Source organism: Manduca sexta, unplaced genomic scaffold (genome assembly GCF_014839805.1).
Source record: "Manduca sexta isolate Smith_Timp_Sample1 unplaced genomic scaffold, JHU_Msex_v1.0 HiC_scaffold_2184, whole genome shotgun sequence".
Taxonomy (NCBI): domain Eukaryota; kingdom Metazoa; phylum Arthropoda; class Insecta; order Lepidoptera; family Sphingidae; genus Manduca; species Manduca sexta.
Window position 1 is genome coordinate 10,560 of NW_023593123.1, and position 12,642 is coordinate 23,201.

The 12,642-nt window shown below is 33.3% G+C and overlaps 1 protein-coding gene across 1 annotated transcript; it reads left to right on the top strand.

Annotated features, from left to right (window-relative positions):
- The first annotated feature begins 320 nt into the window (after window positions 1–320).
- LOC119191982 (calbindin-32-like) lies at window positions 321–12,234 on the top strand. Its single transcript, XM_037445834.1, has 2 exons — window positions 321–758; window positions 11,613–12,234. The coding sequence occupies exons 1-2, from the start codon at window positions 608–610 to the stop codon at window positions 11,735–11,737; spliced, it is 276 nt and encodes a 91-aa protein (XP_037301731.1). The 5' UTR covers window positions 321–607; the 3' UTR covers window positions 11,738–12,234.
- Window positions 12,235–12,642: the final 408 nt, after the last annotated feature.

Here is a 12,642-nt window from a genome sequence, read left to right on the forward strand (position 1 = left end):
AGATACTTTTTTATGCAGCCCTAGCCAATTTTTTTTAATAAAAATAAAAATGTGGTAGATACAGACTTCTTCTAGACATTTCCCATATGAAGCATAGCATATTTTATTTTGCAATTTTCGGAAAACTAACACTTAATACATGCAAAGTACAATTGTGGGTAACTAAAGTCTTGTTAATACTTTCCACTAATATTATTTTCAGAAAAAAATCAATAACACTTCATTTTTGAAACTCAATAACACCTAGCAGTTAAGATATCATAGAAGTGTCGCTTTCAAATGGAGGTCACTCAGGTGCTATATAAAACGATTGCAACGATCTATCTTTGGTAATTTTTGTTCTAGTTTGATAGACTTTAAACACTACTATGTTCATCTCACGGAACATTTTGCCATTGCCTTATATCAAAGCAGAGATTAATATTTCTTCCCTTTGTTACAGATGACATAACCGAGAAGACTTCACAAAACGCAGAACAAATGTAAAAAGAACTTAAAAATATAATCTCTGACAATAATAAAGCCAAATTCATAGTGTAGTTAAAATATTTATTTTAATAAGATCCGTTATTTATCCGGTTAAACCGTAACTAGCCGTTATTTCAAAATGAGTATTGATTCGAATTCGTCGGCGAAACGTTTGAATTTGGAACGGGCGACGAACTTCATGAGGCAGTTCCGAGACCCTGATTCGAGAGAGTTGAAGAAGCTGTCAGCAAATCAGTTCATGGAAGTGTGGAGTCATTACGACAGAGACGGTGAGTTATTTATAAATGTTTGAGTATTTGGTAGTGGCGATAGTCCATACAGCTCGATCCTTACCTACTTCCCTTTCGTAATTGATGTAATATCTAAATAAAATAAGAACTCCTTTCAGCACGCATTTATGCATATATTAGTGCCCAATTTTGTGTCGGGTTTCCTTCACAAAATTTCACCCTGTTAAGTTATAAGATTAACATGAAATTCTAATATTTTAAATTGTTTCACCCCGTTAAATTAGTTGTAGAATACGATGATGTATATACTTGTAGAATAAAAGCCACTAAACTTGCATATAAAAAAAAAGGGTACATTCTTTATCAAAAAATGTACATACAAAAGAGTTGTTCAGACTTTCAAGGTATCCTTCAAAATATGGTAATATGTTATAGAAAAAACAGCCACGCGAACCGCGAAGGTAATTGTGATGCATGAAAGAAACGAATATCCCACAGCGGTTATAATATTCATGATATTGCATGATCTTTACTGCCTTGCTCGGCATTTTCACCTTTCGCTTTTGATATACTTTGACTTAATACTGGCATTGAAACCGATTTAATGTTATTGATTTGACGATCTTAGAAGACTATTTAGTACAAAAATTAACAGTCAAAATTTTTTTTTTTCTTTTTTGAACAAAAAGTTTTTTTTTTATGACATTAATCTAATAGAATATTTTTAATTACCCAAGAAGGTTTTATTTGTTTATAGTAGATATTAAGGCGATACCTCAAGGTCCATTTTCATACATTTTGTTTCACCTTTAATCTGGGTAACTAAACAAGTATTGGCAAGTAAAGAATTTAAATTCACGTCTAGTTAGTGATTAGTTCTTGCAGTTGAAAGAAAAACGTAAAATAATTAATAATCATGGATATTTCTGCCTTTAAAATTTCGTCATATTAAATTTTAAAGGCCGAAATATCCATGATTATTAATTATTTTTACGTTTTCTTCAACTGCAAGAACTAATCACTAACTAGACGTGAATTTAAATTCTTTACTTGCCAATACTTGTTTAGTTACTCAGATTAAAGCCGAAACAAAATGTATGAAAATGGACCTTGAGGTATCGCCTTAACTCGACTGTGGTTTGATAGTAATGTGTAGGTGAGCAGCGAGGTTCCGCTATTTTCAGACACAGCTTGCCCTTTCTCCCCACCACCTCCTCCAGACAGGCACCGATAAACATTATGAATAAAGTCATAAAGCCAACGTTACCAAGCTCACAATTAAAGTTTGGTGGTTAATAACATAATGAAAAGAAAACATAAAGATATTTTGATAACAATAAGGCTAATGACATTGCGATATGAAATTAAATTAAAAAGGAATTGAAAAGACGTGAGGGTCGCTGAGACCAGGGAGGAAAGACAATAGTAAATTTAAACCTCAAATTGAACTAAGGAAATTTCTCCCGCCTAATATAAGGTTAGGTTTAGAACTGTTTTTAGATCAAGTTAGGGTATGAACTAATAGTTAGTAACTATATTTACTGTTTATAGTCTTGACTTTTAAAGAATTATTTAAATTTTGCTTTTCTATTATATTCTATTGTATAAAATAACTATTTTATTCACGAATAATAACATAATATTCTTAATTCATGCACAAAAAAAAACATTTTAGTTTAAAAATTAAACTTCTGAACCAATTTAAAAGCATATTCTTTCAAATAACAAAAGAATATTCCAAACCGGTTCATAAATTAAGTTCTATGATAAAAAACATAAAATACACGTCGCATTGTTAACCTCCTTTATTAAAATCGGTTAAAACATGTGCAAGTAACAACGTGCCCGTAAAACCTTTACACAAATTCCTCCGTTTTCGAAAACAAACAAACAAATAAATACCTGTCCTCTTTAGTATGACAAAGCTGTTACGAATCTTCAGAACAGGAAAACACACTTATTGCAAATGGAACTGTTACTGTGGTACCTACGGACGTCGAAATACGATGACTTAACAAATACTTACTTGATACTGAACGGTTTCAATTATTTGAAGGTTTTATTTTGTGCCCGATCGGATATCAACAAGAATACACGTGATAAAATAAAAAAAAAGTTATTTTATCAGCGCATTTTTACAAACACCGAGAAAACCAATAAAGCATAATGTTTAGAACATAATTAAATAATAATAATGGTAGTATTCCACCTTATTTTACGGCTATCGTGTTAATAGCTATACTGAAGAAATAAAATCTACTTTTAAATATTATATTTCAGCCAGCCCCATAAAAAATTACATTGTTAAAAATTATTCGTCAAAATATCCGAACTTTGTAGCTTTCTCCAAATTACAATAGCTCTGTTAACGCTGTTAACATAATGAAATGCAAACAAAGATAATTAAACACTTGGCTTCCTTAAATTAAATTCTTAAATACGCGTGCACTTTATAAAATTATTTTTTGTAGTGCACTCAAGGAACGGCCAACTTACCGCTTGACCGAGTTAGCAGAACTAACTACAGTATCTTACCTCTCTAGACGCTCAAACATGTTTGTGCTGTCTAAAGAACTTTTTAGGCGCTCCAGTTTGTAAAACAAGCGGATTTTTTGTAAAACTGTTAACATATAGGTTAGGTTTTAACGTTCCTTTTTTGAATGTTTTGAGGTTATGTTATGTTGTGTTCATTAATGGCGCTGACACTGATTTTATGTTTTAAAAACGTGGTTGTGTTAAGAAAATCTTTTGATTATGTTTACTATTGTGAGGTGATAATGGGTGAATTATATTTGTTTGTTTAACCGAGTATTTTATTCGTTTCTAAAATGTTATTATAACGAATTAATATTTTATTCAATGATTTGTTTCAATAGTATTTTTTGAAGGTTTTGAGTGTCTTAGTTATGATGGCGTTTCAATAATCTTTGTATAAATCAGAATAAATCTTACCTTAAAGACTGATAAATGAGATAAAAGATATTTGTATTTTATTCAACATGCATAAATTTAAAACGTCAGTTGTAAGAACGGTATCACTTTTATAATCACTTAAGTTATAATTTAATGGGTAACTTTTATCCGAAGATTGAAAAATCTGCCCCAAGACTTCCATAACAATCCCTAAAACCTCTCATCAGAAATAACCCGACTCACGCTATTGTAGTCTCCCCAATTCGACGCCCCTCACGAGAAGCCTTTCAATCCATTTGGGACGCTTTTGTGCTCGACTGCATTACTGGTTATGACTTTCGTTTAACTTAATATTAAAGTTAATTGGGTTGGAAAGTGCTTAAATAGGCGTGACAGATACGTAGGAAGCGATTTTGATTTAGATTTTGTTACCATAAGTAATGTGTCCATTATGGGCGCCATTACATGAAATAACGGATAAAAATATAAAAATACATTTTTTGCAATTTATAATATTTGAAAGTTGAGAAAATTTATTAAATTTACAGCGAAGATTTAACAATTCATGTCAATGCAATGCCGATAACAAATTACTATTTTAGAATTGAATACTTTGTATTACCTATAAAACTATTGCATAGAAAGTAGGGACTAAACGACAAGGCTACAAAATAAAGGCCACCTTTGACAGTAGATATAAGATCTGTGGGTCTTCAAAAATACACTAAACATTCGTATCCGCTACACTAGACTCGATTGCCACCGCGGTACCACCGCACTGTATATTTCTGCCGCCAAGCAAAAGGGTGTAGTCAGTGTTGTGTTCCAGTTTGAAGAACATATTAGCCAGTGTAACTATTTGACATAATAAGACTTAACATCTCATGTCTCAGGATGGCGAGCGCAGTACCAAACAATTTGTAATTCAAAGTGTTGGATGGTGGTTTTTACTGTTTATGGGCGTTTTAGCTGTAAAAAACATACTACTCAGCAACAAAACTACCAACATTGCCATGCCTAATAAAAAAATCATAGCACTGAAAAATTTATCATTCTATTTATAATTATTTGATATCAGAGTTAAGTGTTATGACCGTGTTTGTATTTCTATTCGTGTCGCGTTCAAAAGCACTGAATATCGATTTGTCAAACTATTGTGTAAAACATGACCGTATTGTTTCTAATTTGACCCGCAAGACAAATTAGATGATTCATTTTAGACTGTAATTTGTACTCAATAAAAAATATATTGGCCTATCAATATTCAAAGTACGAATCAACAGTACTTACTCTAATGTCTTTAGGAGGGTAAAGAGACAGCGTATAATTGATTACACGGTTTATTCCCAACTGATGTATAACAATGACATTCTTACAATCTACCGCCGATAGTTACAATAATATTCCGCATAGTGTTGCATATAATCGATATAATATGTACTACGTACTAGATATGTCGTTCCGAACATTCACTGTGTTCAACTGATTTGAACTGATATCCATTCAAACTGACTTTAGTATGGTCAATATTGACAGCTTGTGGGTGTGTACGGAGTGGCACTCGTGATATAAGAACTCGAGTCTAAGTGTAACTTGTGTTTGAATAAAAAAAAATAAGTTACTCGAAACGTAGATGTAAAATAAAAAAGTAAGTTTTGAACAAATTAAATATCAATAAAAAGTAATTTTAAATATACATCCTAATGCCAATTAAGAGAATTCGTCGCAGCGGCAACATCACACTTTCAGTTAGAAATATTCACTCACATACCACATGTTAGGTATGGGATATACTGCAGAGTAATAACGCCCTTAGAATTTATAAACAAAGCAGACTTTATTTACTATTAGCTGAGTTTTACGCTACATCGCGTCGTATGTATCACATTTAACACCATTTTTGTTCTTATTATTTCCCATCGCTATGGATACTACAGTGACATTCTCTATATCAGCCAGCTAAATTGATATAATACATATAAAACCTTCAACACCACATTCACTCGAAACGACAAAATGATAAAAAAATCAAAAAAGTTACGGGACATTTAGTGTAAACATTCGTTATTCATAAATGTTTCTGGTCTGGTTTCCAACAGGTCGACATGGAAATCCTTGGGAGAGGCCTATGTTCAGCAGTGGACTTCCTGTGGCTGAGATGATGATGATGATGAAATGTTTCTGATACTATGTTAGAAGAGGCAAAGACTACTATGACGTTTCATTTATTGACGCTATGTCAAAAGAACCCTGTACATGGTACCGTCTTACCGTGGTGTGAGAAAACATAATTTCAAAGCTCCCTTCAAGAAATTGTGTATGGGAATTTCATTTCAATTCAAAAGGTCTATTATATCACACGACAGATTCCATCTTACAATACTCCAGGGTCGATTTTCTCCACAAATATAGCTACAGAAAAGCTTTCTGCACTTATTCAACAAGGTCTTGAGTGGCGGATGCGAAGGTACAAACCTTAAGCCTTGACTAGTGATGGGACGACGTCGAATGAAAAATATCGATAGTGTATCACAAATACAACATTTTTGAATTACCATTAAAAATAGCATTATCTGCTCCTGTTACTGAACACAAATTTGGCAAAAAGAAGCACAAATCCTACTAATATTATAAATGCGAAAGTTTGTGAGAATGGATGGATGGATGTATGTATGTATGTTTGTTGCTCTTTCACGAAAAAACTTTACAGTAATATTGATTATACATCAGAATAACACATAGGCTACAATTTATAATGATTTTGTATAATTTGGTCATAATATAACGTTACATATCAAGTAAGTCGGAAAAAAAATATCCTAGAAAACCCTTCGCGCGGGCGAATCTGCGACCAAAAGCTGGTATGCCATAATTTATTTCCTAAAAAAGGCATTTTTGGTCAAAAGTTAAATTGATTTTTAATTTTAGTTTTCTAGCGTCATTCGTCAATTCATACAACTTGATAGTTTTTACTATTTCTTATTGCCATTCTGTCAAATAATAGTTTCTAACACTCCATTTTTTTTATCCATGAATGTGATCTAAATAGTATTTGTTACTAATTACATATTTTTCCATAATTTTATGCAGAATTATGAAAATTTTAACTCTTCTGACCTGTATCATTTACAAACATAAATTCTGTCTATATAATTATATTGTGTTACCTCTTCTATATACCACACTTATTTTTTTTGCAATTACAAACTATTGATGTATTCATACATGAGCTATAAAGGTTTTCTATGTCTTCGCGAATGATAGACAATAAAATAAGACTATGTTACGGTTTGATCGCAGTTTTTTACACAATCATTTTCCCCCGAAGTTTTGAAGACTTTGCAGCCTTAAATGGTTGGTCGTACGAACATATATTTTATAGTTATATAATTAAATTATTTCCCAAGAAAATCCGTAAAACAGTTTTATTTTAATGTATATATAAGCCACATAAGAAACGAGTTTCCTCTCCGATGGATAACTTACCATTTACTTTTCCAACTTTAATGTAATCTGTAAAGTGGTTCATCGATTGTATAATTTCCTTCCATTAATCTATTCAATTTAAGAATTTATTTCAGTTACCAAACCGTTTTCCTGTCTTACTCTACGTAATCTTATAAGTGGAAATTATTTTAGCTACATTTCGCTGACATAAGAATCGAACATAGCACTACACGATTAAAAGTGTAAATGAAATGCTTTAATTCGAATAATCATATTGCTGCCTATCAAATCGATAACAGAACTTATCGATAAAAATGTAACGGAATAAAATGTATTCGACCCAAGAGGACGGTATCAGGGTTGCCCCTTCTCACTTTAGCGCTATTCGATTTTGATGTATTCATTTATGAGAGCAATTCTTTCGTATTTAGTAACATCTTACCTTTGGCCATGGATTTGATTGTAAAGAAGATATTTAGGTTGAAATTTTTAATAACGCTTTGAATTTTCTACTTAATGATGCATTTTCGTCAAAATTCGTTTAGTCGTTTCGAAACATAAACTGATAACACGCATTTATCCCCGAAGAGGTATGCAGAAGCGCAACCAGGTCACCCACTTTTCGCCAAGTGTGTTCCGTTCCATGATAGGGGTCGAGCCTATTAGCATATCGGGAACAAATTCCAGACTCCGGGCTGATACTGAGCAGAAAAACCCAAATATCACTTTCCCGACCCGAGATTCGAACCCAGGACCTCAGAACGCTACCGTACTGCACATGCAGTACAACTACGCCACCGAAGCAGTCAGACGTTAGTACAGATAATTAATGAGGGAACAGATGAAAAATGGTCGCAAAATTCTACTGTAAATTTATGTGATCTTTGGAAAAGGGTTGTTTATCGAATAAACAAGCACTTGATTTTTATTTATTTATTTAAATATTTGAAAAATAGATTTAACAATCTGACCTTTTACTACCATTACTATTAAATGTATAAGGGTGCGAATGCGCACGAATTTACACGAATACGTGTGTTCGTGCAACTTATAAAGAATTTGACATTTCAATGCGCATCAACTCTACCCTCGTGTGAATTGACCCTTACACGAAAATTCATAAAAACCTAGGTTACACCCAAAAGGTTCTAAGATTATATAGAGCGGGCATTGGGATGATTGTCATACAAACATTGCGTATATGTGATAGTTACTCAGTCTCTCGTGAAATGGCAAAACATCAATGTAAAATACTTCACATATTTTCCATATCATGATTTGCATGTTTTTAATGCGAAAATTAGCATAGTTTCTGTAAATATACTATTTTTTGTATTAATATCTAAGGACGTTGTGACATTTTGTCACACGGACATTCTCAAATACGACAGCGACTTATTACTAATCGGTAATAACTTTTGAAGCAAAAATTTGCTCCTGATTTCCGGTCTATAACTCACTATATAGTTTTATGTCTGGTTACACCAATCAGAAACTCAATCACAAATCTGGATTTAACGTTGCCCATTCCAAATTCAAACGTACTAATAACAAAATGGCTTCCCTGTAATGAAACGTCGCAAATTTAGAGTAATGAGTACGGATTCCGCAATGTCGATTCACTCCAATCGTTTGATCTTGGATGGGCCACGAAACTATCACAAATAAACTATACAGGGCTAATTTTCATTTATCAGATAAACGATTAAGTAAATTTTAAACTGGCTAAATTAAAAGTAAACTATTCGGTCCGTAATTATTAAGCTTACATAATATTGTAATTTATGTTGTAAAACGAGATTTTAAAGATTTATTTTGTTAATAATTAGAAAAGACAATATATCATATTTTTTACGGAAAAAAATGGAATCATTAGATATTTATAAATCCATTTGTGCAAAACGTATAACATTGAATCCTGTAATAGTGCGCAAGCGAATCGAAATTTGACATCCATAATTTATTAACTTAGTGTATTAGCCTTCGTCCAACTTTTATCTACATAATAATGGAAAAACTAAATATTTCACGGTTATTGACCGATAAAACACAACTGTTTATTTTATCAAATTTTATTGTTATGTGACAACGTTGGTAGTAATCACAATGCTATTTTCTGCTGTCAAGCATAAATAAAGTCGGTCGATAACACAAACGAACAAAAAATATTATTCTGGTGCAACTGTCGATCTTTATTTATACAGGGTCATTTTAACATTGCATTCATCAATAAAACAACCATATATTGGTCTTTAACTCTGCTAATATTATGTCAAAAATCCCGGTGACATTGTTCTGTGTTTTTATCACTTCATATGCTATGGTTTAGTGCGAATATGGTGTGTGCGTGAGAGCATTTCTGACTGAAAGTATAATGTTGCCGCCCCGTCGAATTATCTTATTGTAAGGATTGAAATATTTTTGTGAGGGTATTTGTGATACCTTTTGCTATAAAACACAGAGCGTTTGACAAACTCGAACTCCATAATCGTAGATGTCCCCAAAACATCATCTCTCAGTGGCCGTCCTGAGCCGAGGCCGTGACCCTTTAGTGGGTTGCCCTCAGCATGGTCACTTAAGGGCTCGTAGTGCCTAAAGCACGCACCCGCAAGACCGGTGTGTTTGTATAAGCCGGCCCTGCCAGGCTAACAAACGTATGACAGGGATAAAAAAACAAACCCGAGGCAGTAGTCAGTCAGCAGCGTACAGTTGTTCATTACCAGTCGTACCGGTTGTTCGATTTGTGTAATATTTGTAAAAGTATATCTGTACTCAGTGTTATTTCTGTTTATTTTAATAAAAATCCTAACATAATAGTATATGTAATAGTAGCATTAGGACGTGCGAAATTAAAACTACTTTTATTATTTATTGTGTTCGAAACTTACACTTGTTTTACAACTACTACGGTTCGAGTAAGTTTAAATTGTTATTTCAAGAAGATAAATATTTGTTTTCTTTTTATAATACAATGTCAAAATAACACTGTATAATCTGACATCAATCTCCTCTGGGGTATTCCATTCAGGGCTTGACAACCCTGGGAATTAGATTTAAGACTTCACAGTCAAGACCCCATAACATTATAATCGCTATATCCTTTTTAAACTCAGGGCATATATCTTTGACTTTTCGAAGTTACGTGTGTATTTATCAATTATCGTTTGCTTTAACGATGAAGGAAAACATCATGAAGAAACCTACATACATATATGAGAATACTCCATAAGAATTTTGACTTGGACAGCGAGGTGGACTAACGCATAAATCCTATCAGTGAAACAGTGGAGAGTACAGTATATAGGGCTAGTATTATAATGAAAATGACATAATAGAATTCTCCTGTTTTTTTTTTTAATATATATCTATATATATAAAAATGAATCCCCATTTCCTTGGTCACGCCATCACGCGTGAACGGCTGGACCGATTTCACTTTTTTGTTTGTTGTGTTTGCTATTGTCAAGGAGAAGGTTCTTATGAAAGAAATAATTCCAAAAAAATGTGTGGAAAGTATGAAAATTTAAGAAAACTTAACAAAAATATTAATTTTATATAACGTGTCAATTGTTTGAAATAACTGTCAGCGATTGACAGAATGCGCGCTGCAAATTCATAGTTAAGACGGGACAACGTCTGTCGGGTCAACTAGTAAGAAAATAAATACTGTAAATATACGCACTAAAACTTATTGTTATATTTTTTCCTTTCGCTCTTTTCGCAGCCAAACATCAAGTTTCGTCAAATCAAATACCTATTCCCTTTATCTTGAAGGGATCGGGCTGCTGGGAATCAAATGCGCCACTTTCGCCAGACCTAATTTCAACTTTTGTAGAAGAAAAGGAGGAATCTTGGTAAATGGCTTGGAGATAATGGCGCTCGGTTTTATTTTATTACGAAAAGTAATTAGGACTTTTAGGGATTTCAGTAATAGGCATCATAAATTGGGTTGAACTTGTTCCTTGATTTTGTCCATTGCTGAACCACTTATGATTGTGTTTGTGCTCCGTGTCGTTAAATATTTTTTTTATCTTTGGTTGTTATTCGTGATATCACTCAGATCTGCAAATGTACTAATATTCTTTTCAAAAATTCTATGAACGGGACGCTTTACACTCTTATAGTGCTTAATTGTGAAAATTATTAAGGTTACATTTTCTTGACACATTACTACAATCACTTGCTTCGTTGCTATATTTGTATACGTACTGCAGTGCTGAGGTCTCGTGTTCGATCCCCGGGTAAAGTGAGATATTGGGTTTTCTACTCAGTATCAACACGGTGTCTGGAAATTTGTGCCTGATATGGAGAATAACTCGTCCCTGTTGGACGGAATATACAGAAAAGTGGGTGCACAAGTTGTGCCTCTGCCTACCCCTTTACTCGCCCTTATTGGACGGAATATACAGAAAAGTGGGTGCACCAATTGTGCCCCTACCTACCCCTTTGGAGATATAAGGCGTGAGTGTGTGAAAAAATTAAAAAAGGTGGTTATAATAAACTTGAGAAGACTAAGTTACTGGTATTTTGCAGGTAACGGATATATCGAGGGTACCGAGCTGGACGGCTTCCTCAAGGAGTTCGTCTCCAGCGCCAACTTCACAGACATCAGCCCAGACGTGAGTACCTTTACTATATACAGGGCGGAACACGGGTAGAGTAGGTAAAAAGCATCCAAGAATTACAAAATATACAAGGCAGGACAGATACGAATGTGAAAGTACCGTATTTTCTGTAAATTACATAAAAATCAATTAAAGTTTATTAAAAATTGGAATTTGCAAAATATATAGCCTGTAATCATATTACAATAAAGACGAATCGATAGACACCTCATTTATCAAAATCGGCGTACTGGAAGCGACGGTTGACTGGAATTTAAAATTGTTACAATATATTACATATATAGGATGTTAGAATCGTTTCCTTTCTTCGTAACACTGTAGTCGGGTAAAAAAGAAAATAGCAACTGAACATCCTCACGGATAAAGATATCCCACTTTGGTACCACATAGACAATCAACTGAGATTTGTATATCCAGACAGTACGAACAGAAAGATAAAGAGGTCAATCGTTGACTTTCAAGAATTCTAATTGGTGCACGTCATAGGCTTGCAGAAGTGGAACGATGAGTTTTTTGCCACGGGAAGGATTTGGAAGGTGGGTCATTCGTTTTTCAGTCTCGCTGAGTAACTCGATGTTTATTTTTGTCATTGTTGTGTTCTGGGTTGAAGGTCATTCTTGCCAACGCAATACGGGTGATTGACGATATTCTTAAAATACATTTACAAAAATCTTTGTCATCCAAAATATAACAGAAAAAAAATTCAATATCCACACAATAATAAATTAGTCGCACACAATAATAAGTTAGTAGCTGTCAAATAACTGTTAAAGTTAGTAGCAAACTGACGTCACCAAGTGTCACTGGACATTATGCGTGAGATAAAGATATCGCGATAACCCTCCTTTTGCTCACAATATTTATAATATGAATCACTTCTTTATTTTTCAACCAATTTCATGGTGATTTCACAGAAGAATTTATTCTTCGAATGATTT